Source organism: Megascapheus bottae, chromosome 3 (genome assembly GCF_031878675.1).
Source record: "Megascapheus bottae isolate mThoBot1 chromosome 3, mThoBot2.hap1, whole genome shotgun sequence".
Classification (NCBI taxonomy): Eukaryota; Metazoa; Chordata; class Mammalia; order Rodentia; family Geomyidae; genus Megascapheus; species Megascapheus bottae.
Genome location: NC_143511.1, coordinates 20,277,371 through 20,303,428, shown reverse-complemented (window position 1 = coordinate 20,303,428; position 26,058 = coordinate 20,277,371). Strand labels below are relative to the sequence as shown.

General features: G+C 42.1%; 2 protein-coding genes across 2 annotated transcripts in view; one reads left to right on the top strand and one right to left on the bottom strand.

The window, feature by feature from the left end:
- Window positions 1-689: 689 nt before the first annotated feature.
- Window positions 690-18,903, bottom strand: Nmrk1 (nicotinamide riboside kinase 1). Its single transcript, XM_090329626.1, has 9 exons — window positions 18,711-18,903; window positions 14,375-14,438; window positions 13,160-13,250; window positions 12,302-12,350; window positions 7,291-7,438; window positions 7,145-7,216; window positions 6,230-6,336; window positions 4,975-5,058; window positions 690-1,498 (listed from the first exon to the last, which is right to left on the bottom strand). Exons 2-9 carry the CDS (start codon window positions 14,401-14,403, stop codon window positions 1,473-1,475), a joined length of 606 nt encoding a protein of 201 aa, XP_090185752.1. The 5' UTR covers window positions 14,404-14,438; window positions 18,711-18,903; the 3' UTR covers window positions 690-1,472.
- A 279-nt stretch (window positions 18,904-19,182) lies between these two features.
- Ostf1 (osteoclast stimulating factor 1) overlaps window positions 19,183-26,058 on the top strand; it is a 54,613-nt gene continuing 47,737 nt past the window's right edge. The window contains exon 1 of the mRNA XM_090329625.1: window positions 19,183-19,390. Coding sequence (XP_090185751.1) covers window positions 19,357-19,390 — 34 coding nt within the window. The 5' untranslated portion in view covers window positions 19,183-19,356. The remainder of the gene's footprint in view (window positions 19,391-26,058) is intronic.

Genomic DNA, 26,058 nt, shown 5'->3' with positions numbered 1-26,058 from the left:
TACTCAAGACTAGCACTCTACCACTTGAGCCACAGTACTACTTCTGGCTTTTTCTGTGTATATGGTCCTGAGGAATCAAACCTAGAGCTTCATGCATGTTAGGCAAGCACTCTACCACTAAACCACATTCCCAACCCCTGCATATGAAATGTTTATGCTAAAAACAGTGGTAATATACACCACAACAACTTAACCTTGACAAAATTATCCTTAGGCAGGTTATACAGAAAAACACTGTGGTAGACAATGTTAAGTGCTTTCCTATTTTCTCTCCTTTCTTGCTTTTTTCTGTTTTGCTTCATTTTGCCTTGGGGCAACATTCCAAGGCAAGGATGAGTCATAATGTGACCATATGTCCCAGCTCAGATGGAAAATGATGGCATACAGATATGTGGTACTAGAACAAAGAAAGCTTTGCAGGCCACGTGAAGGATTTTAAACTTGATATTTAGCCCACAATATTTAAAAATCAAGACTGTAAATAGCTTGATCAAAGTCATATAGCTGCTGCATGCATACACTGTAATTCAAAGCCTAGGCTTTGTTTTTGTCTTGTATTTGTGTAGTAACTAAAAAAAAAAAACTCCTCAATTATCAACACACATTAGTTAGAAATAAATAAATAATGAGAACTGGCCAAATGAGTCACTATACAAAATACATTATTTTATAAGCATTGAGACAATGGCAATGGCAAATAATCTATTTATTTCTAATATATAAAGGGTTGATCGGTACATAATTTAAATTCCAGCACTGAAAGAGGCATCAAGAAATCACAATTCTTTCCTCTGCTTTCCACAGAAAGGATCCTGAGGTAACTGTGTGCTTCTGTTGCACTAGAACATTGATTTCCCCCAAACAAACAAAAACCCCAAATATACACTCACAAAAAACATTACCAGCCCTTTTCTGTTTGTAGCAAAGTCTCAACATAAGAGGTACACTGGACAATTGGAACACATACTCTTCCATAACAAAACAAAATCTCTATGTACTACGGTGAATTGCTGAGTTAGTCAACTATTCCAGGCACTGCTATTACTGCAGTATCATTGGCATTTGATGAGAGTTGCCAATTAATATAAAAATTTAAAAATAGAAGAAAATCAGCACATAATATATAGTCAGTGTCTTGTAGTTCCTGATGTATGTGTATACAGATACATACACATAAACACACATATGGTTTACATCTGTACTGGATGGTGAAATATCATTATTATTTTTCTAGATTCCAGTCACAAAAGTTTGACAATCACCGTACAGGGAATTGACTCAGTATTCCTGAGCTATGCCCTATCTATTTAACTGTTGGTATGGATATGTGCTGTTCAACAGGCTAGAAAACCTATGTACGATTAATCACAGAAGCTATCACTGTACCACAGTACAGACTGTATCTTGATTAAGGTTTTGAAACACAGTCCTTTTGAGTTTTCTAATTCACCCCAGGAAGGATTCAGTACATTTCATTTTCTTGCTGTTTCTTGTAAACCTTAAGAATAAACAGAAAAAAGAAATGATTATTATAATTTATGTTGGTGGCACTTGAGTTTGAGCTCATCTTCACTGCAAGATATCTCTTCTGGATTATTGTTTTGTTAATAATCAAATTTGTACTTCCATATTTCACTTTCACTATTATTACTTTATAATCATTATGATTATATAGTTATATGCAGTTATAATAATTACAATACTTATGATTACTGATGTGTTAATGTTTTCTATTCTTTTTTTTTTTTTTTTGGTGGTATAGGGTTTGAACTCAGGGCCACAGTTCTTGCTAGGTAGGTGCTTTGCCATTTAAGCCACACTCCCAAATTAATTTGATGTATTTAGGATGGAAAGTTAGCCTGTAAGCCAACCTGATCTATGAGCTGGCAAAAATCTGAAGACTCATCATTTGCAACACTGAAAAGGCCACGGGAGCTAACTTGGTCCCAGACCCAGGGTTAAACCAGGCTACGCTGAGCCTGAGGATCCCGAGGCCAGCGTTACCAGGATCCTAAGGCTAGAAGAATAGGAAAGGTGATGGGTTACTCTAAGCACAATAACTTATTTATGCAACAGAGAAACTACCATCAATCTTTTAAATGCATATCTGCTTCCAATTTCAAATCGCTCCCAGTGCTTCCTTCCTTCCCTTCCTTCTTTTGCTTGTCTGTCTGTCTCTGTCTCTGTCTCTCTCTCTCCTTTTTTTTCTTTTCTTTTTTTTTTGTCTCTATCCAATATCTAAGACCAGATAGTTTTAAGTAGCATAGCTAAGTATTTCTTTTTCTTTTTTGTTCTTGCCAGTTCTGGGGCTTGAACTCAGGGGCTTTCTCAAGGCTAGAGCTCTACCACTTGCACTACAGCATCCTTTCTGGCTTTTTCTGTGTATGTGGTACCAACGTCTTCATGCATGCTAGGCAAGCACTGTACCACTAGGCCAAACTCCCGGCCCCATAACTAAGTATTTCTTAGTTGACTCAAAGATACAGGTAAGGACAAAGGAGAAGAGTTACATACATAGAAATGCACTTTGGGGGCTTACATTGCAATTCAGAACAAGTCAGCTTGTTCTTGGGCCTTGGAACAGACTATAAAAGCATTCTTTGCCTGTGCTATATGACCAAGGCTCTTTTTACTTTTATCAGTAAGTCAGTCATAGCACTAAACACTACTGTTATGGATAAACTGAACTTGAGCTCTGAGGTATGGGTGTCCAGCAGCTAAAACGCCACAGAAGCTACTCACTGAGATTAGAAAGGGGAGCTGCTAACTCTCAGATATGGGCTGTGGGTCAGACGCTGTCAGTTATGAAGTCAGAACCCCATGCGTGTCCCTTCCCCAGGTCTGTCCCCCAGCTTCATTATGGGAAGCCCAACTTCCACTCATGTAATGGATGGCAGCAGTGGACAGGCATATCAGACAAGGTTTATTAATTCTACTTGAAAGGAGACATTTTTGTTTTTTTTCCAATGAGTTTCATGACTATGTGAATGGCTGGTACTGAAACAGGGGTGTGTAGAATCAATGGCCGCCCAGCTTTGCTTAGCTCCCTTGTGAGGAAGGAACTCAATGAAGACAGATGTCATTCATGCTTATTGAGAGATGGCATTTGGATGCGGGCAGTTGCTTCTCACCCAAAATCTTCACTGCTGAAGTAACTTATATTGTCTCCTTGGAGCTAGTTGGTGATGACATTTTGCTTGGAAGTTACAAGAATTTTTTTTTTTTGAGACAAGTTCTCACTCCTTAGTCAAATCAGAAATCAACCTGTGTCCATCTCACAAGTGCTATGTTTATAGGCATGCACCATCACAGTTAGCGAGGAATCATTTTAATTCAAGTAGTTCAAATGTAGTTCAAACTCCACACTGGAAGTTTGGTTGGTCCCTCAGCCTGCCTTTTCTTCTGCTAATTTCTACCTTCTTAAGGATTTTTTGTTATTGTTTCTTAAATCAGGAGTGTTAGGTGGAGGGTCTTCAATTACAAGATGGGTGTATGATTCAGTAAGAGCCACAAGAGGGTGCTGTTTCCCTGGCCATCATAGGTTTATCAGGTCAAGTGACTCAACAGGACAAATCAAAAGTCTGGGTATTTTTACTGACAAGTGGTGCTGTGGCTCAAGTGGTAGAGCACTTGCCTTGAACTTAAGAGCTTAGGGTCAGTGCCTAGGCCCAGAGTTCAAGTCCCAGGACGACAGAACAAAAAAAGAAAAAGTTAAAGGCGGGAGTGTGGCCTAGTGGTAGAGTGGCTTGCCTAGCATGCACCAAGACCTGGGTTCGATTCCTCAGTACCACATACATAATAAAAAAGGTAAAAGTGTTGCTGTGGCTCAAATGGTAGGGCTCCAGCCTTGAGAAAGCCCAACAACAGTACTCAGGCCCTGAGTTCAAGCCCCAGGACTGGCAAAAAACAAAAACAAAACAAAACAAAAATGAAACACAAGTTAAAAGTCAGTGATGTTGTTTGTGCCTAGCATAAGTGAGGCCCTGAGTTCGACCCTCAGCACCATGAAACCAAAAGACTGTTCAGAGAATTTTAGAGATTGAGGTGGCTGAGTGGTTAAGGTGATAGACTGCTAAGTAAATATTTGTATTCATAGGAAGTAGTGAAAATAACACTGATCCATTCATGGACAAGCTTGTCATTGGTCTGATGGACTGGGAGCAGGATGCTGACCCCAGGTTTTCACAGCTGTTGAGCAGAAGAGAGGCACTTCAGAATGAACTCAAGTAGAACTCCAGCAGAGATTCCAAGACAGCATTTGTTGAGCTCCTTAATACAGTGAGCCTGAAGCCACTGCCACCTCTGCACTTTCCGTTTATGTAACTCTGATGGAGGAGGAATTCAAACTCTGTAATGAGCTGTCTAATAAGAAAAACCTTAAAGACGACTTAAGTCATTTCTAAAACCTTCTGTTCTGAAGCATTTGCAAAGCAGAAATCTTAAGGAAGCTATTTAATGGAATAAAGGAATTAAGATGACCAACATTTTTTAAATTTCATTCTTCCAAGTGGATAATTTCAGGTTCACTAGATCAGACACCTATTTGACTTTTAAAGGGAATAATGAAATTGGGCTGGGAGTTTGGCCTGGTAGAGTGCTTGCCTAGCATGCACGCAGACCCAGGTTCCATTCCTTGGTACCACCTACATAGAAAAAAAGCTGGAAGTGGTGCGAGTCTCAAGTGGTGGAGTTCTAGTCTTGAGAAATTCCAAGGACAGTGCTCGGGCCCTGAGCTCAAGCCCAGGATTGGCAAAAAGCAAAAACAAAAACAAAAATTAAAAAAAAATTCCCAAATCAAAATAATCAACTTACCCTAATGCACAAGGAATCACTGAATCTGAATTCATCTCGAGCAATGAATAAATGAATGAACAAAGTAACCCCTCAGCATTCTGGCATGGTATTCTTAGGTATGTAATGACTCTTTTTCTGGCTTTTCTTCCGGTAGTATCTATGCTGGAAGGTGATAGTTACCTTTTAGTGTTGCTAGTTCTTTCATAAGATCTTCATACACTTGGCAAAAAAGATCCTCTTCAGATTTTGTTCCATCTAAGGAAACTAAGAAGAGGAAAGGTGGCAGTTCAATGTTAACAGGCACCTGATACAGTCAGAAAAGAAAAAAAAAATAGCAGTGAGAGAAAAGATACAGATCTAAGTCAGGTATAATAAATCCCAAATTTTGATTATAGAAAAAAATATAACTGCTCCTTTGCAAATCATTTAAATAAAAGAGAAAGGAAACAGAGGTGGCATGTGCATTGGAGACTGAAGAGATGCTGGATCCAGAGGGCCACTCAAGGGAGCCGACCCTCCAGCTCTGACCGTGGGAAGACCTGGGAAGTTTCTCCAGGCACTGGTCTGGGCCCTGCCATTTATGTACTCAAATAGAATTCTCCAGGCCTGAAGAAATGCATGTATAATGAAACTGATGGAGGCAGTTTTGGAGAAAAAGAAGAAGTTGCTCACGGCTGGAACCCTTCCTTGTGGGCCATACTTCCCAGCTCATCTCCCAAGATGCTCCATCTACCTCATCACACAATTCTAACAAATTCTATATGTCCTGAACCATGTAAATCCATCTTCCACAGCTAAGAGATCTTACTTTAAAAAAAAATGCGTCACTCCACCCTGTTGTCTGTAGAAGCTTCTCACTTTTTTTCTTCTTAGGTCAAGGCCCCAAACTCTTAGCAGGCCTATGGGCCTTGAAGGTGAGATCAACATTAACTCCCTCCCTGGGTTTCATCTGTCACAACCATGCTAGCTTTCCCTTCAGGTGTTACTAGGGTCTTTCAGGTCTTTCCTTGTACTTGCCTCAGATTAATCTGTTAATCTGTCCCGTTAAACGCATCAGAGTTTGGTCTCTTCCAAACTCTGGCTTCTTCCAGGAAGCCTTCCTGGACTAATGTGTGGGACTTGGTCAGTGCCCTTAGAGTGTAATATCACAGCCCTTGCTCCAAGCAGAAGACCAGCTCATGAGGTTGGCATCTTTGGTGTCACTGCCAGAGAACAGAGATTAGGCTCTCCATGGAAAGCCTTCAGTGAATGGCAACTTTGGACCAGAGTTACAGAAAAAAACAGAAAGGAACAGAACCTAGTTGTGGAAGAGGGAAACTCAGAGTTTTTGCCGGAAGCATCTCAGTATAGGTTATATACAGAAGAAACAATTTCCAAGTCCTTGGAGGCAAATGACAACTCAAAGGCCTTAAATGGACAGAGAACGGGTACCTACCAATTTCCCACGAGATGTGCTCCAGTTCCTTTCTATGCTTTAGATACATGGGCCACACATGACCATCAAAGTACCCTGGGGTGTCCGGAGGGTCATAGACCCTTGTGCTGTTGAAGCACAAAGAAAACTTTATGTTGATAGGAACATACAATTAATAAAGCACACTGGGAATATTGTTGAGATTAAATCTAAATAACATTTAAGATTCACTTGTTTTAGACACAAGGTTAGAAAGACAGTAACATGGACTTGTCCAATCTGTACCTTAACTTTGCATATTGCCACTTGTCATTATTGTTTTTTCAACTAGTGCTTTCTAAAGGAGTTAAGTAAGAAGTATCCATTATAAATAATAAGATATTGATAGGTATTGGATAACCTCTAAATGATGTTTTTGAAGCTGTAGCAGAACAGTCTCACTAACTTCAAACCACAACCAAGATGGGGCTGCTTTATTTGAAGATTTAGTAGAAATCACTTGAAAAGGTTGACATACGCCTTTTTTGGGGGGGTGGGGGGGAGAGCAGTGTGCTCAAACTGTTCCATGTAAATGATGATATACAAGAAAGTGTTTTTTGTTTTCTTTTTTTGGCCAGTCCTGGAGTTGAACTCAGGTCCTGGTGCTGTCTCTGGGCCTGTTTATGCTCAAGTCTAATGTTCTACCACCTGAGCCAGCTTTTTTTGAGTAGTTCCTTGGAGATAAGAGTCTCCCTAACTTTGTTGCCTGGGCTGGCTTCACACCGTGATCCTCAGATCTCAGCCTACTGAGTAGCCAAAATTATAGGTGTCAGCTACTGGTACCTGGCACAAGAAAAACATTTTGCTCCTGAACACAAGTTTAAACTTGCTAAATGACCATCATAATGTTTAATGATGTCTTTTGAAATATGATACAAAAGGGATTTCAACACCTACCTCCTCCTCCTCTTACATTCTTCATATGGAATGGTGAGAAAATAGCTTCTATTCCATATGGTGTCGAATGGCCTAAGATAAAAGCATGTTTAGGTCACAAGGCTTTTCTCACTCACTCAGGTCAGTATTAGAGTGGAAACACTTACTTATAATTAAAGATCAGGAAACCTTCAATGATTAAAATGGAGATTTCTTCAGCCCTTTCCTGGTCTGTTGGTCCCCCTGTGTGCTCTGGGCTTTCCATCCAGCAAGAAATAGCTGCCAGCATTTTGTCCATGTCAAGTGCTTCAAGTACTAAAATAAACATACAAGATAAGAAACATCAGAGAGTTTTTTGTGAAGATGGGACTCTTGAAGTGTACATAATAACCCCCATTCCTTTTATCCTTCAAGATATCTAATAACAAATACTGCAGACAAACAATGCAAACGCTAACACTGACAAAGCAAAATATGCCTTGTTTTTATTATGAAAAAAATTCCAAGCAGGTACAAATGTAGAGAGAAAAGCAAATGCCTCTGCTTCTAGCTTTCACTGCCTTAAGTTCAAGCCTGCCTTTGTTAGATTGATCTCATCCATTCTTTCCTCCTACACAAAGATTAATTTTGGAGGGAATGTAGGATGTGGCTCCAGTGGTAAAGTGTCAGCTAAGGAAGTAAGCTGCACAAAAGCACAAAGCATTGATTTCAAACCCTAGCACTCGCCAGTAAATACACATTGAGTGTTATATTGTGAAAAACATATGTAATGTCTTTGACAAAGAGTAGTAGTTTGATATTCAAAGAGTTTTTACAGAGAGCTGTAAAATACAATGGTCATAAATGTGTATGGGACTTGAACTCAGGCCTGGCTGTCTCTTTGCTTTTTTGCTCAGGGCTGGCACTCTGCCAACTTGAGCCACAGCTTCATTTCTGGCTTTTTAGTAGTTAACTGGAAATAAGAGTCTTGTGGACTTTCTTGCCCAAGTTGGCTTTGAATCTTGATCCTCAAATTTAAGTCTTTTGAGTAGCTAAGGTTATAAGCATGAGCCACTGGTGTCCAGCCAGATGACAAAATGTAAAATGTATATACATTCTGAGCTTGCATTGTGACTTTAGAAAAAGTAGCCTAGGAAAGTAGTTCTGAAATTGTTATTCCTAGAGAAGACCTGGTAACATCTCAGAAATGAGAATTCTCAGCCTCATTATAAGACTACTAAATAAACCATCAGGGCTTTGAGGTTTTCTTAGTACAAAACATTTTAAAGCATAGATTAATTTGGTTAATAGATATGGATATTACAATTTTTATTAGGGTGTTAGTTCTCGCAGGTGCCATTTTCTCTGGAATTTAATCTAGTTTTCAAGCATTCCCTAAGTGTTCAGAAAAATCCCCTTCTCTGAATCTCTGTAGGAGAGCAATCACAGTCCTTTCTCACTTGTGGTACCTGTAATTTGTGCCTTTGTCAATATTAAGTAATTCATGGTCTCTCGTATGCTTGAAATGATAGTTTGCGTCTCCAATCAAATTTGAAGAGTATTTTCTCAAAAATTGAATATTTCTTCCTTTTTCTGAAACTCCAATGGCACATTCTCATCAGTCTCTTTTCTCTGTTGTTCATAGTAACTACTAGCATTTTGTCTCTGAGCTGATTATTTTGCTACTGAGCTCATCCAGTAAGCTTTAAGAGATTTCAGTTATTGTATTCTTTTACTTCCAAAATTTTGATCCTTTAAAAAATATCTTCTATTGTGTTATTGAAGCATGCTAAAACCCTCCCTTGTTACAAGCAGATCTGCAATTGCTAATTGAAGACTTCTTAGGAAAGCACTTTAAAATCCTTATCAGGCAACTTTGGATGTTTGTAGCATCATGGTATAAATACCTACTGACTTCTTCTTTTTTTTTTTCTTATTCAAGTTGAGATTTTTTCTGGTTCTTGACACAGTTGTCCTGGAAATTTTAGGTACTGTGTCATGAGTCTCTCCCCACCTCCCTCCCCTGCCTCCTCACAGCCTCTCTTCCTGTGTAATGGAAGTATTCAACTTCCTGATGATGGAGTTGGGAGGTGTTCTAACGGAGAGGGAAATGATAAGAGAGTGCTGGTTCAGCTTCACTGATGACAGGGAGGTGAATGCACAGTCTCACACTGGGTCCTGCAGACAGTGGCTTCCACTTCTTAGAAGAAAAAGGTCCCCCCCCCCCACATTGCTACATCATTCTGCTCCTCTGTAGTGAGGTGCATTCATTTGGAAGCCTCGTGTCTGGATTTTGTTCCTATGGCTGATGTGGAGGTCAGCTGATCAACCCAGCTGGTGTTGGGTGGGTTTAGAAATCTTACTGCTCATCTGTCCCTGCTAATACCATGAGAGAAGCGCCATGTTCTTTCTGGGTTTAGCTGAGTGGGTTGGGTGAGATCGTGAAGATTTCCTATTCTGCTGGGCCACCCTTTTTCTGGTCCTCTGGTTAGAGGAGCAGGTTTCTTGGCAGTTCTTTTTGTCCATGCCTATAGATGGCTCTATGCTGCAGACTTCCCTTGCACCAATCCTGGGGATAGGAGGCTAAAAGGAAACCCAAGGGATTCCCAGCCATGTCATTCCTTACGTCCTGCTCACTGTCTTCTTCTCATCCTTCAGCTTTCCTCTGTTTCATGTACTGTGCTCAGGGGTTTTGTTTTTAAAATGAGCACAAGAGAGAAGTTGGGTCCATTCATCTTGGCTGAAACCAGAAGGTTTCACAGTTTGGGAAATTTTTGATGTGCTTTAGTTTAAAAACTTGCACTGTGATTAATCTTTTGGTCTATGGAATGTACAAATATTTTGCTTTTTAATAAAAGGCAATGATGGGAGGTCTAGGAGTTTGGCCTAGTGGTAGAGTGCTTGCCTAGCATGCACTAAGACCCGGGTTCGATTCCTTGGTACCACATATATAGAAAAGCTGGAAATGGTGCTGTGGCTCAAGTAGTAGAACACTAGCCTTGAGAAAGCCCAAGGACAGTGCTCAGGCCCTGAGTTCAAGCCCCAGGACTGGCAAAAACAAGGCAATGATGTGCCAGGAGCTGGTGGCTCACACTTGTAATTTAGCTACTCAGGAGGCTGAGATCTGAGGATTGCAAAATAGCTGGGGCAGGAAAGTCCATAAAGCTCTGATCTCTGAATAATCACACACAAAAATATGAAAGTGGAGTTGTGGCTCATCCTCTTGAGTAGCTAGAATTGTAGGCATGAGCTATCAATGCCTAGCTCTAAGTAATGCTTAAAATTATTAAAATATTATTAAATATTTAATATAAAATATAAGCATTAAATGTTTAATAAAAATATTAAAATATAAGTATTAAAATATTTTCTTATGGAAAATTTCAAATGTATATATAAACACAGGCAGAAAGATATAGTGAACTTGTAAGAGTTTATCCCGCAGCTGAAAAAAATAAATAAAGCTGGGCATGATGGCTCGCAACAGTAATCCCAGCTACTCAGTTGACTGAGATCTGAGGATCGTGGTTCAAAGCTAGTGTAGGTACTAAAAGTCCATAAGATTCTTATCTTCAATTAACTACCAGAAAACCAGAAGTGGCGCTGTGGTTCAAGGGGTAGAGTGCTACCCTTGAGCTGAAGAGTTCAGGGACAGCACTCAGGCCCAAAGTTCAAGCCCCACAACTGACAAAAAAAAAAAAAAATGAGGTATTGGTCAATTATATTTCATCTGTATCTACCACTTCCTTCTGAGTGATTTTACAGCAATTCCTTACCCATCAGACTCTTTAATCTGTATATGTGCAGGTTCTGGGGCTTCAACTCAGGGACTGGGTGCTGTTTCTGAGCTTTTTTGCTAAAGGCTAGTGTTCCATAATAGTGATTGTCATTACCTTTTCACTGAAAAGAAAAGAAGAATAAAACTACATGCTCCTGACTTTAGCAACTCAACATGAAAAGGGAATAAGCCAAAGATTTTGTCTTTCTTAAAACTATTATATGGCTGGGCACAGTGGCTCTCACCTATAATCCTAGTTACTCAGGGTGCTGAAATCTGAGGATTACTGTTCAAAGACAGCCCAGACACTAAAGAACATGAGATTCTTATCTTCAATTAAGCACTAGAAAATGGGAGGTGGGGCTGTGGCTCAGGGGTAGGTAGATAGCCTTGAGCTGAAGAGGTCAGGGACAGCACCCAGGCCCAGACTTCAAGCCCCATGACCCACAAAAAAAAATTAACCCCCCCAAAACAAAAAACTATCATATGTCTGCAAGAACTGCTACATAATTATTTTCCTTCAATGTTATCAAAGTTCAAAAACAAAGAATATACTTCATGACATTGTTGCTAGTCTGCATAAGTATTCAATGATCCATGTCAATTATCAAAGTTAATAAGATACCAGGTGTCTGTGGTTCACGCCTGTAATCCCATCTACTCAGGAGGCTGTGCTCTGAGGATTGTGGTTCAAAGTCAGCCCAGGCAGAAAAGTCCAGGAGACTCTTATCTCCAATAAATTACTCAGAAAAAGCCAGGAGGGGTTCTGTGACTCAAGAGGTAGAGTGCTAGCCTTGAGCACAAAGAGGCTTAGGGAAATTGCTCAGGCCCTGAGTTCAAGCCCCAGAATTGACACAAAAAGAAAAAAAGAAAGAAAGAAAAGTTAATAAGATGTGTAAATTCAATGCAGTATGTTACCACAACATTCTCTGAAAGAAAAGAAATAATTTTTGATGGATCTAAAGCCTCTGATTTATCTTTAAAATAATGATTAAAAAACCCTCAGGCTTTTGTGAGAAGTACAGAGGAAACAATCAAATGAACCCAAGCTTCCTGGTACTCAATATCGGGAAGGTACACTGAGAGCATGAATGTGTGGTTTCCTCCGGGGAGGCAGCGTGGTGAGTGAGGCTGGCCATGACGAGCTATGAATGCCCAGAGGGGGATGAGTGGAAAGCCGGCAAGCCTCGCTTCAGAAGGAAAAGCGAGCATCAATGTTTTTAGTTGGAAATACAAATCTGGACAAAAGATTTTATTTCTTTAAATAGATGAAGATAAATCAGAAACCTGTAATGATTTGTTTAAAGTATAGCAATATAGTTAAGCCATTTAAAGACTGTCTTCACGGGTAGTGGATTTCTTTGGGTTTGAAAGAGAAAGCGAATGTAAGCATATAATTGTTTATAAGTTAATCTACTTACCATCATACTGCAAAAAACCATTTTTATCTGTCTCTATTTCAGATTCTGGCTAGAAAAATAATAAAATACCCATCAAAATAGTGTGTAGGGCAGAAATAATACCATTATATAATAAAGAGATGTCTTAAAGCTTTTAGTGGTACTAAGATCAAAAGATTAGAACCAATAGATGGTGCCATCTGGCGGACAACTAACATCATTGCATGGAGTCTATGCTTTGTGCTAGACGCATCACTCCATAGAGGCTTTTGGGATATATTAAATTGTCATCAACTTTCTTATTTTTAAAGCCTGTGGATCATATCTATAATCCTATTCACTCAGGGGCCTGAGATCTGAGGATCATAGTTTAAAGCCAGCCTGGGCAGGAAAATCTATCAGACTCTTATCTCCAATTAACCTCCAGAAAACCAGAAGTGGAGCTGTGGCTCAGCACCTGAGTTCAAGCCTCACACACACTTACACACACACACACACACACATACACACTTATTTTTGAGACAGCATCTCTCTATGCAGCCCAAATTGACCATTAACTTGTGAATGTCTTTGCCTCAGTCACTTGAAAGGCTGGGATTACAGAGTAAGACACTGTGCTTAATCAATGCATTAAGCATTTTTTTTCCCAGTCCTGGCACTTGTATTCAGGGCCTGAGCACTGTCCTTGGGCTTTCTCAAGGCTAGAGCTCTACCACTTGAGCCACAGCACCACTTCTGGCTTTTTTCTACGTATGTGGTACCAAGGAATCAAACCTGTGTCTTTGTGCATGCTAGGGAAGCACTCTACCACTAGGCCAAACTCCTGGCTCCACATTAAGCATTTTCAATAAGTTATTAAAGTTTTGTGGTTATGGTTACCTTGAAGAAGTCATCTTGAGAGATGATGCTGCAGTTTGGCAGGTGTTTCTGCAAGTTCTTAGCCAGTGTTGTCTTCCCACCATTTGTCACACTGAACCCAGGGAAAAAAACACAAAGTTTCACGGAGGAGAAGGCATGAAATGTGAAATGCAGAACATTTAACAATTAATCTTTTGCTGGGCACTGATGGCTCATGCCTACATACTTAGGAGGCTGAAATCTGAGGGTTAGTTGGAAGCCAGCTTGGGCAGGAAAGCTTGTAAAACTCTTATCACCAATGAACTACCAAAATGCCAGAAACTGAGCTGCTAGCCTTGAGGAATAAAGCTCAAAGACAGCATCTGGACCCTGAGTTCAAGCTAGAATTCATACTCTCTCTCCCTCTCTCTTCCTTATCCATTCCTCATCTTTTTAGAAAGGATATTTAAAACAGTATCAACTACTTAAGAAATAAGCACTCTTTCATAAGCATAGCATTTTTTGTTGGCAAAACCATGGGCTCTGGCAAATGTGGTGTACTAAATGGTAAGAAATGAGCTGGGAGCGAGGGGAAAAAGGGAGCTAAATATTGGGAAATACAGACATTATATTGACGCAAAGTCACTTTTTATCTATGATTTAAAAAAATCTCAGGGTGAGTGGTACATATGCAAATATGCGAAATGGCCTGTGATCACTTGAATGCACAGGGCAAAAACAAACACACAAACTAGAGTAGCTATGTCCAAGCCCAGAGTCTACCAGAAATGTACATCTCACACGATGCGATGCCTGAGTCCTCCTCTCTCTCTGTACCATTGTGGGGGGGGGGACGCGGGGATGTGGGGTCAAGCATAGTCTATTAATTCAGGTCAACAGTTCATGCTCCCTGGGCTGGGCGGGGCTATCAAAACAGGTCAAGACTTCACACCGTGCATCAGTGGTCCACAGTACAAAACTGACTATGTACCTGTGTGCAAAGTAGTTGGCTAGCAGTTGTCTATCCATGGTCTATAAGTACTTGTCTCTTGTGTTAGCTACAGGGAAGAAACTGCAAAGTGGGCCAAGCACAGCTGCCTGACCCTTCTTTCTCTGTCTACAGGAAGCTCTTCCACACTGGCATTTGCTTCCATGGCAATGCTTTGCCATGACCCTCTCTTCTCCCACTGTAGTCACATGAATGTACCATTTGTGCAAAGAATACCTTGTCCTGATGTCTGGTGCAAAATTACTCACCCACTGATTCCGATGATAAATGTTTTCATAATTAGCTTTGAAGAGTATGTCTTCTGAATCGTTCCTGAAATTAACAAAATGAATATGTAGCGTTTAGATGTCTAGAGAGGCAAGAGTCCTGAGTGAGGAGACCAGCTGAGAGGGAGGGTTGAGCGCAAGGGCTGAGTAACCCAAGCCATGCAGTGCCAGGCGATGGGGAGAGCTTCCTGCCAACATGCTTCTGTAAAGTGGCTATTGCTGGCACTTCCTCAGACACTAATGTCTAGGAAATCTGGAGAGTGTTTAGCTATGAACACCATTTCTAGAGATTTGGGCTTATCAGGTCATCACAGGAAGGCCTCAGTTTTAGCCTTCCTCTCCTGACCAGTGTGACTCACCACCCTGAGGCAGGGACTAGCTCTTCTCTCTCTTTTAGTGAAAGAAGAAGAAAATCACTGCTGGACAGAGGATAGTAGAAGCTAATAGCCTTTCTTTTTCTGGTTTTTTTTTGTTTGTTTTTTTAATTTTGCCAGTCCTGATGTTTAAACTCAGGGCCTGGGCTCTGTCCCTGAGCTTCTTTTGCTCAAGGTTAGTGCTCTACTACTTGAACCACAGCACCACTTTTGGCTTTTTCTGAGTAGTTTTTTAGGCGATAAGAGTCTCATGGACTTTCCTGCCTGGGCTGGCTTTGAATTGTGATCCTTACATCTCAGCCTCCTGAGTAGCTAGGATGACAAGAGTGAGTCACCAGTACCCAGCCTCTTATTTCTGATACATCACTGCAAGGCTAACATTTAAGATGGTATCATCCTTTTTTTCTTTTTTTTTGGTGATAAATGCAATTTCCATCTCTCTTAAGAAACTACATTGTCAGATTTGGTATCACCATTTAGCAAAATGAAACTCAGCATTTGTCATTCTTTGCTTTACAGTATGGATATGGACCCCTTTCCACCCCCCTTCCCCAATTCCTTCCCCACAACTCCTACATTGAAGGCTTGGTCCCCAAGGCAGCGGTGGGTCAAGGTAAGGCTTTTGGGAGGTGACTGGATCATCAATGGAGTAGTCCCTAGAAGTGTTATTGGGAGGTGATGCACACATTGGAATGTGGGGCCCATTGGATAAATGGGATGGCAGGTGTGTCCCCCAATCCTGGCCTCTGCTTTGCTCTATTATATATTCCACATAAACAACAGAGTCACCCTGGACTGAAACGATGAGTGAAGACCAGGCTTTCTTCATTTTCTCAGGTATTTTGTCACTGTTACATACTTTCCCCCATTTCATTTCTTTTTCGACAGTTACTTGGAGCATAAATTCTGAAACACAGATGAATAGCCCTGGCAAACACTTAATCCTCTCCTTCATCTTGCACTAGAACTGGCCCAGATTGGAAGGAATGACAAGCCTGAGGTCAAAGCCAGAACCGAACCAACTGAGTGAACATCTTTCCATAATTTTACACTGCTACAATGCATTGTATTCTCAGGAGCACAGAACAGACTTTGCCCAGGTGCTGGCTTAGTTGTCAGGCTATGAAGCATGACTGAGTCTGAGTCTTGCTGCATTATTGATGAGGCACACATTTGCTGGCCACATCTATGTTACACATGAGAGAATATGCCTCGACTACTCAGTATGTAAAGAGTAAGGGAGTGTGGATGTGGCACTTGAAATAGAACTGGGGTTTACATGTGTGGAAACTAAAGCAATTCAGAATAAAGTGAAGTCAAGAACTTACATAGAATACTTCACAGGTAGAAATGGAGGGATGTCCCATAGTCAACTGCAAGTCGTTTTCTTTCTTTCCTCTCCTCTCCCTTTCCTGTCCTCCCTCTGGCTCCTTCTTAGTCAAAACCTGCACCATTGGCTCTATATTAGTTAAGAGTCTGAGCTCATACCAGGCAGAGTTTGGGTAAATGTTGGGCATACCACATTAGCAATGGGCAGGGGACAAGGTGCAAAGGGTGGAGAACTGCAGAAACAGGGCAGGCCAAGTGAGTGGATGGGGTAGGGGAGGGGGCCCTGGCAAGCCCTGGAACAGTACTGGGTACACAAGGCAGATACACAAAAAATTCAAGTTCAGACCTGGCACAGTCTATCTCCCCATCAGACACTATTTATTTCTTGGACTCCTTTTGTCTTTATGAAACTATTTTAAAAACCAACTGCTTTAACTCATGGCTGTAACCCTCTGCTGGAAGCTAAGATTTGGGAACTTTAGTACAAAGCCAGATGGAGCAGGAAAGTCTGTGAGGGTCTTTTAATCCCCCAATTAACCACCAAGACAAAAGCAAAACAAAACAGAACAAAACCCCACAAACCAAAAGTGGAGTTGTGGCTCAAGTTGTCCAGAGCCAGCCTTGACTAAAAATAATAAGGGATAGTGCCCAAGCCCTAGTACTGGCACAGCGACAAAATAATAAAAAACAACAGGGGGTGGGGGGAGGGGAATGGGGATGAAATCACAAGAAGGGGTATCAATGTGTGTGAATTAATGCATCTTCTATCTGGCAAATATAACTGTAACACTTCTATTAATTACAATAAAAAATTAAAAGCAACAACAACAAAAAAATTACTAAAAAAATCCAACTGGAAGAGTTTCATTCAAGGGCTGTTAAGCTGTAAACAGATGCAGAAGCAGATCTCAAGAAGCAAGCCCAGGTTTGATAAATTAGAAAGCGTAAAACATATGCTGTCTCTGGAGAAATGACTTTTTGAACTTTCCAATGTAATCAACTTAAGCCATTCTATGATCAGGACATTTTAAAAATCTTTTTGCTTCAACCACCTGTTGGCTGAGATGACACAACGTGTGTGCCACTAGAAAATAACATACATGGCTTCATGAGAACATGATGCCAGATGTATCATCTTCCCTCTCATGGGATATTTATTCCCTCTCCTCTCCAAGTATGCAAAGTGTTCTTCAACCTCAGAGATCATTTACATACGGGGAGAACAGACAGGAGTAGCCAGGAGCCAATCATCAGTGAGTCATTTCTATGGAAAATGTTTGTCCTTTTCTTCACAGTTGGCAAATGTTTCATGTCTAATCCATCGCATTACTGAACATGGTGCATTTTGGGTTCTGAGCTCTAGAAGTTTTCATGGAACATGACGAATCTGCAGATTGCAACACAGGAATTCACTGGAAGATGACAACTGCAAATACATTGTGGTTTTTCCAAATACCTCTATAGGGCAGTCTGATCTATCTGCCTGACTATATATTTTTTTAAAATTACAGTTTATTATCTTTAAGCAGCTGTACAAAAGGGTTACCACTGAGCAAGTCAGTGTACAAGTATATTGGATCTTGATCAATGTCACCCTTCCCTCAGTTTCCCTGATCATTCTCAACCCAACCGCTCCCTTCAATTTTGTGTTTCCTAGCAAATGCATTGAATATTGTGATTGCGTTCTTCCCCCTCAATCTGTCTGATATTTTTAACAGAGTAAAATGTGTAAAGGACTGCTTATTCATCAGGATTCCCCGCCCCCCAGTATTTTATTTTGACAAAATTGGGCAATATCTTCCTATGTTTTTAACCTTTGGTCCCTTTTGGCGAACACAGAACTCAGTCGAGTTGGAAAACATTATCACCCTCGCCTTCTTTTTGTTTTAAAACAATCTAGAAACTTCGAGGCTTCATTTTATGTAGATTCTTATGCAAAACTGTTTTCATATCGATTTCTCTTTCCTTCATATATACAACAGGTTTATAATATTGGCTTATGATATTTCAGGTTTACCCACACTGTCTTTCTCCTAGGTTGCAGATTCAAATCCGTTAGATCATAGTTGGGCAAACTCGAGTGAAGTGCCACATAGAGTAACCGTACTGCGAGATTCACAGGCAGTCAAGGCAATTCTTGGTCGTAATGAGAACACAGCCACAAGATGCCTACGCACAGGAAATCATAGCCCAATCCAAATAAAATCCTGCGCACAGACGCTGAATTCTATATTGCACAGAACTTTCCGGTGTCACAAAATATTCTTTTGCTTTCTTCTCTTAATGCAAAACAAAAAAAAATATCTCAGAAGGGTACAAAAACAGCATCAGGGGGGCTATAGAGTCTGGCAGCCCCAATGGGAGAGGAAGGACGGTGTCATTCCCTGGAGATGGAGACCCCAAGGTGTCCCTGGTGACTTCTCCGAAGGAATGCCTGGGATCTGGCAGGTTGGGAGGGAGGAGGCCTTAAAGCCTTAGGTCCTCAGAGCGGGGTACATCCGGCCGGGGTGTAGGGTGGGTGGAAAGGGGTCGGTTAGGGGAAGAGTCCCTCCAAGGGGGCTCCCGGAAAATTCCTCCGGGTCCCGTCGAGGCGGAGTCAGGCAGGAGGTACTCACCCGACTCCGGTTCGAGTCCTTCGGTGCAAAGACACAGAGATGGACCAAGGGCGCGCCAGTCACCACGGCGCTGCTCCAGGCCTCTGGTCACCCGAGAGGGACACAGTTCCCTTCCCTCCCACGTCCGTGCAGGTACGGGCGGCCACCCGGAGGAGGTTCCTCAGCCCGGGGGACACGGGGACACGGGGACCAAACCTACCTCGGTGGGGCGTGGCTTTCGCCAACGGGGTTCTATGCGCGCACGCGCGCGCACTCGCGTACAGGCCCAGCCCCAAAGGCTTGCCCGAGGCGCCCACGATGAGCGTGGATTGGTTCCGCCACCTGGAGCTCGGCCACGCCCCCTCTACCCTGGGAACCAATTAGCGCTGGGCGAGGCAGGCGGCCACTTCCTTGTCTGCTGGGCGCGCGCACAGGAGGGCGGCCCGGGTGGGGCGTGGCACTGGGCGGAGCCGCTCGGCCTGCGTCCGCGAGTCTCTGCCGTGACGGTGGGTGCCAAAGCTGAGCACCGGATAAAAAGCGAGTTTTTATTTTTTGCAGGGCGGGAGGGGGGTTATCGGCGTCCAGCGGAAAGGGGGGACGATCGTCAGGTTTGTTTTTATTTTACTGTATTCGTGCACGGTGTGAAGTTGTCGCTTAAGGAAGCGAGATGTCCAAGCCGCCTCCCAAACCAGTCAAACCAGGTAAGGAGAAGGCGCTCTCCCCGGACGCCCGGCCGTCCCGGGGCGGGGGTGTGTGTGGGGGAGACATCGGGCCAGGGCGAGCGGGGCTCGCTTCGGGCCTCGTTTCGCACTCGGATGCGGCTCCTAGCTTGGTTGAGTTCGCTACCCCGGGAGGGATGGCTTCTTATGACAGAGGATTTCGAGGATATCATATATACGTATTTATAGATGCACATATGTAGATAAAGTTTAGTGTGAAAGGAGTTGTCCAGGACTGCGCGGCAAGCATCGTGCATTTCGCCACAACTTTCCACGGGGTACGTGACGGCGAGGGCGACCTCTCGCTGGATTCTTCCGGTCAGGGCAAGGGTTTATTGATCTGTTTTTAAAAATATAGAAAGAAAAGAAAAAAAAAAAAGACCTGGCCTGCGTGTGGAAATGGGCTAGGGCCACTTCCTCCTTTCTCCGTGTGTCACTGTCAAGTGAGAGTTCTTGAACCGGCCGGCGCAAACGGGAAGTGCGCGTCCGGTCGGCTGGCTGGGTGGGGTTGGCTGAGCCAGCCAACTTGTGCGGAGGAAAGAGAAGGGGAGGGTGAAGAGGTGGGGAGGTGGGAATGGGGGGGGTGTGGAGGTGTGTGGGAGAGGGGAGTGGTTGAAATCGACCTGGACCTCTGAGGTCGAGCGGTGGGAAGACTGTGTGTGTGTGTTCGAGCTCGCGGTCACCTCCCTAAGTGTCCCCCCCCCCCGAGCGCGCCTTTGCCTGGGGCGGGGGTGGGTGGGGAGACGCGGGGTGACAGATCTGCTGAGCTTACGGGAGGAAGGGAGAAGAAACGCGCCCAGGGAACCTTCCTCCCTTGCAGGCTTCCTGGCCGGCTCGTGCTTTTACCCTGCGCATGGGACGTGTCCTGTCCCGTGGAGAAACAAAAGCACGCACAGGGACCGGAGCCACTTCCAGTCGTGGCCGCAGAGTGCGCCGTCTGGTTGGCATGCGTTTGGGATGGGTCCTGGGGGAGACTGTATCTTCATTCAGTTAGGTCCTTCTATGGAAAGCGGCAGATTGCTTGACTGACGGAACTCTCGGGTTTTTCTCTTCCAGTCTTGGGCAATTTTGATGGCCGCAGAGACTGAAGCTTAAATTCATTTACGTCGATTTTAAAGTAACTTTTGTTGCAAGAGGCAAAGACTCTCGATGGTCAGGTTTTCTTTGACTTTGAAAAAAAAAAACCCACAAAAACAACAACTCTTTTAAACACTACAGCTTTCCTAAATTTTTCCAACTTTGCTTTCCAGTACTGGGTCCTTATATTAGAAGATAATGTACATAGTCACACATGTGAAATACTTATTTGCCCAGGACTTAAATTTCGGTTGGCTGAGTGTGAAGGAAGTTGCTGACACACCAGCTCAGCTTTGAGCAAAGATGGGCGGGGCTGGAGGATGCAATAGCTGTGGAATCTGAGAAGTTTGCAGTTTGAATGCCTCTGTCTGAGTGGCAGCTTTCTAAACCCAGATGAAAAGAAGGACATCAAGTGGTCAACAGAAATGAGTTGTTCTCTGAAGGATGTTGGAGTCTTTTACTTTAAAGAAATGTCCCAAGCCAGGAGCATGACTTAGTGGTAGAGTGCTTGCCAAGCACTCCCTACCACAGACACAGAAAAAAAGCCAGAAGTGGTGCTGTGGCTCAAGTGGTAGAGTGCTAGCCTTGAGGAAGCCCAAGGACAGTGCCCAAGCCCTGAGTTTAAGCCCCAGGATGGGCAGAAACAAAAACAAAACAAACAAGAATGTTCCAAGAAGCTAAGTGCTGATAGTTTGTCCTGTAGTCTTAGCTATTCTGGAGGCTGAGATTTGAGGATTGAGGTTCTAAGCAGGGAAGTCTTTGAAACTCTTGTTAACAATAACAATCTAAAAAAAGCAAGAAAGAGAGAAAAGAAAAAGAGAGAAAGGAGAAAAAAAAGAAAAAAGAGCCAGAAATGGAGTGTGGCTCTAGTAATGGAGTTCCAGCTTTAAATGATAAAGCTAAGTTCAGCACCCAGGCCCTGAGGTCATGCCCAAGTACAGGCACTAAAAAAAATAAAAAATAATGTCCCAATGGTCTGTTCATGGGGTTATTTTCATTCTTCTAGACACATTAAATGAAGTCTGTTCCATCTAGAGGGACAGGGATGGATGTAAAAAGTGTGTGTACCCCTGCATTCTTGGGTGTGGCTTAAACATCCTCTTATCACTTTGGTTTACATTCCCTGAAACTATTTTTATTATCTCTCCTGCTTATTATCCCATTGCTTTCTCTTCTCTGTAGCAAATCAGAAAACATGGTGAAAACATTTTGGCTCTTTGACTTGGACTCCACACTAATTTGTAACTAAAGATGCCATAGAAATCTGTCGATTGAGGGTTAGAAAGTTAGCTCAGCAGTAGAGTGCTTTTCCACAGTGGGGAAGGCCTTCAGTTCCATCCTTAGCATTACTCAAAAAAAAAAAAAAGAATTTGTTGTTGGCTTACATGACTGACAGGGATGGATATTGTTGTCATTCAGACTTGAAACTGTATGTTGGCTTGAAAACAGATGTGTCCTGTTAACGTACTTACTAGTCCATATGTACTGGGCATTGTCCTGGGCATGCTTTAGCTGATTCATTACTCTAAAAAACTTTGTGAGGCCAGTATCATTTTTTTGTTCCCAATTGCACAAGTGGGAAAACAAGATGAGACCAAGAAAAAGTTAGGTTTCTCTTTTTTTGTGTTTTTCTAACGTCAGAAGCTGAGTGAGCAGGTAGGATTAGAACTCAAGGGATCTGACTCCCAAGTCAGTGTGCTTAGTCTAGATGTCTCAGCTCACCATGCTCTTGTTTGACCATGTATCTTATAGCTAGTGGGCAGGAAGTAGAAAGGAAGGGGCCTGTGGCCCTCAGGCAGTCTCAGAATGGTCATTTCCCTTCCCTCCCCCCAGCTGGAACAGTTGTACTGCCTTCTATTTCCTGTCCTTTGGGCAAGTGATGTGGTTAGAAATATCTACAGCTTGGAATAGGTGAGAGTACATTTGAATTTTGATTTGTTGACTTACTTTTTAACCCTCTTTTCTAATATATATATATGTATATATATATATCAGTAGGGAGAATGAATGAAGTTGAGGGGAGGAAAAAAGAAGGTCATGTGGAGGGGGAAGAATAGAAAGATGAAACTAGAGGAAAGGTTTGCTTACAGGCATGTGTCATAAGATCCCAGGGAATTTCTGTAGTTGGGCTGTGGATTTGATTCTCAAGCAGAAAGACTGATCCAATATCCCTACTGCATCTAAGATTAAAATGTGTTATTTACTCTGAGAAGTAGAATTTGATAAGTACTGAGATCTAAGACAAACTTTTCCCTTGAGGATTGGACTGGACCTCACAAGAAATACAAGAGGGTGAGCCAGGCACAGTGGCTCATACCTGTTACCCTAGCTAATCAGGAGGCTGAGATCTGAGAATCACAGTTCAAAGACAGACTGTGCAGGAAAGTTTGTGAAACTCTTATCTCCAGTTAAGCAATTAATCACAGAAAAATTACAGAAGTAGCACTATGGCTCAAGTGGTAGAACGTTAGCCTTGAGCAAAAGGAGCCCAACGACAGCAACCAGGCCCAGAATTCAAGTCCCAGGACTGGCAAAAAAAAAAAAAAAGGGGGTGGAAGGTAGTGGGGGGGAGAAAGAAATAAAAGAGGGAGGTGCCATTACATTGGTTTCTTTCCCCTTTTCTTTCTTTCTTTTTTGTTTTGCTAGTAATGGGTCTTAGACTCTGGTCCTTATGTTCTTGTTGGCTTTTTTACTCAAGGCTGGTTTTCTACTATGTCACACCTCAACTTCTGGCTTTTTGCTGATTAATTAGAGATAAAAAATCTCAGGCTTTTCTGCCTAAGCTAACTCTATTAGATCATCAAATCTCAAAATCCTCAAATTCCCGTGTAGCTAGAGTGTGACCAGCTAGGGACTTCACAGGGGTTTTTCTCATTCCATTTTCAGAGGAAAAAATCAACACTCCTACAAAAAAAACTCTGCTTAAACCTTTCTTTGCAATATTGCAAAGAAAGGAGCTAGGTGAGAGGAGACAGAGGACTTACTGGAAGATTTTGATAGCAAAACATTAAGCCACTAAGTGTGTTAACGCATCTGTCAGGCTGATTAGTGCATTTAGGAAGATGACCATTCACAGAAGGAAGCACCTAAACAAGTCCTGAACTGCTGGAAATGAAACCTAGCCATTTTTCTTTGCATCATCCTGAGGATCCACAATTTGTTTGCTAAACCTTACTTAATATGTGTACCTTATATTTCAGATCTTGTACTAGATAGTGGAGTCTAAGGTAACGTAAAATCAGTTATTCTTGAGTCCCAAGTCAGTTGACAGAGATTCCTATAGCTATAAGGTATTATCTTAGATTGTTCCATGTCTCCAATTAGATGATCTCAATTCTGTTTTAAAAAATATTTTAAGCCAGGCTCATGCCAGTAATCCTGACTACTCAGGAAGATCTGAGGATCCTGGTTCAAAGCCAGCCTGGGCAGGAAAGTCTGTGAGACTCTTATCTCCAGTTAATCACCACAAAACAGAAAGTGGCACTGTGGATCAAAGTGATAGAGCATTAGACATGAGCTGAAGGGCTCAGGAACAGTATCCAGCCCAGAGTTCAAGCCCAAGACTTGTTAATGTTAGTCCTAGACTCAGACTCAGGGCCAGGGTGCTGTCCTTCAGCTTTTTAACTCCAGAGTAGTGCTGCACCAATTAAATAACAGCTTCTCTCTCTCTCTCTCTCTCTCTCTCTCTCTCTCTCTCTCTCTCTCTCTCTCTCTCTCTCTCTCTCTCTCTCTCTGTGTGTGTGTGTGTGTGTATGTGTGTGTTTGTGTTTAACTGGGTAGAAGAGTCTCACAGATTTTCCTGCCTGGGCTGGCTTTGGGCTGTGATCCTTAAATCTCAGCCTCCTGAGTAGCTAAGATGACAGGTAAGAGCCATTCATATCCAGTTGTAGTACATTGTGTATGGGATTTGCCTTGCCTATCTCTGAACAAGTTCAGCTTCTTAGTTGTTTTCAGCTTCTTGCAAGGACTTTGCACTTCTAGTAAGGTGAACCTCTCAGACTTGTCAGAACATATAAGACAGAATTTTTGGCTGGGCACACACCAGGGTGTACTCCTGTAATTCAGCAATGTGGGAGGCTGGGGTAGGAGAATCATGGCTTGAGACTACCCTCGGTGTATGTGTGTTTCTTACCTGAAAAATAATTAGAGCAAAAAAGGGGCTGAAGGTCTGGCTCAACTAAGAGAGCCACTTATCGAGCAAATGTAAGACTCAGAGTTTAAACCCCAGTACAGTCAAAACCAGGAAAAAAATAAAATAAAACAAAAAAACCCATGGAAAAACCCAGAATACTTGTTCTTTTAAAGACTATTTTAAAGACTGGGTTCTGAGAACTTTTATAAAAATGGGTCTATGGATGTTGAACAAAATTGGATTTTTAGAATCTCCTTATTCTAGGCAAGTTTGTTAGCAATCCACTGTGGTCAGAAATCTGATGTCTAACCTTGGCTATGTCTTTCACAAGCTTATTGATTTTTCGGTACAAGTAAAGTGACATAAATATTTTATGTAGCTTGTAAAAATAAACTCATGGGATTTAGAAGAAACAAATGTCAGTGTTCTGGGTTATTTTGTTATTTGTAGTAAAAACATCATAAAACTTCAAAGGCACACATAGACTACATCTAAATATCAAACAGGAAAAAGAATCTTCTTGTTCAGGGATCTCAACTAGGGTATAGCCTCCCCTCCCCTGACTAGATGAGTTAGTCAAAGGTGAGAGTGTGAGATTGGCTTTGAATACACAGAAATTATTTCCTCTCCTAGACTGTGGATGCCCCACTTGGATTAAGAGGAAATCTGAGGAAAACACCCAGAAAAACCCAGGGTGATGATAATATTGATCTTGGTAGGAGTAGTTAACATATATTTGTACCTATTTGTCAGGTACTATGTGAAGCATTTTCTACCCTCTTATACTCTGGTTTCTCTATAAGATGGCCATATCTTTATTTTATGGATGAAGTAACAGGTTAAATGTACTACTGAAGATCTCAAAGCTAGTAGTGATTAGTATGCCTTTAAACGGCTAGGCCCATGTTCTACCGTTGAGCCATACATACCTCTAGCTCCAGAAAGCAAGAATTTTAGGTGTACACTAGCTGCATTGTTTAGCTTGCAGCCACTTGCACTCACATTCCCTGTTTAAATAAATGTGTCAACAGAACTTCAAGCCTTGTGTTTCAGGAGATTGTAGGTTCAAGGGATGCATTGGAGGAAGAAGAGACCAGTTATAGTAATGGAAAATAAACTTTAGCTTTCGGATTAAGTTCTAATCCCAATTTATAAATTAACTTGTCAAGAGACCTTGATATATTTCTGGACCTTTAGACCTATTTCTTTATCTTGTTCTAAGCCTGATTCTAAATCTACTAAATTACCTTCAACTAGGCATTCAAGTAATTCCTTACATTTCTAAATAATATCATTCTGTGCTGCTTCTCCTGAACACCTGGGAAATTTGGGAGTATTCCTTACCCACCTGGCAGGTGCTTCCCATAGTTAAGTGTCATGGGGATACAAGTCTGGAGGACAAAGGGTGGGGGAGGGGAGGTTGGAGGTTGAGATGAAGGTG

Coding starts and splice junctions, on each gene's coding strand:
- Nmrk1 (XM_090329626.1), bottom strand. CDS start 14,403: ATGAAAACATTTATCATCGGAATCAGTGG. Junction 12,351..13,159: donor CTCAAGATGACTTCTTCAAG/GTAACCATAACC, acceptor TTATTTTTCTAG/CCAGAATCTGAAATAGAGAC. Junction 1,499..4,974: donor AGAACTAGCAACACTAAAAG/GTAACTATCACC, acceptor TTTATTCTTAAG/GTTTACAAGAAACAGCAAGA.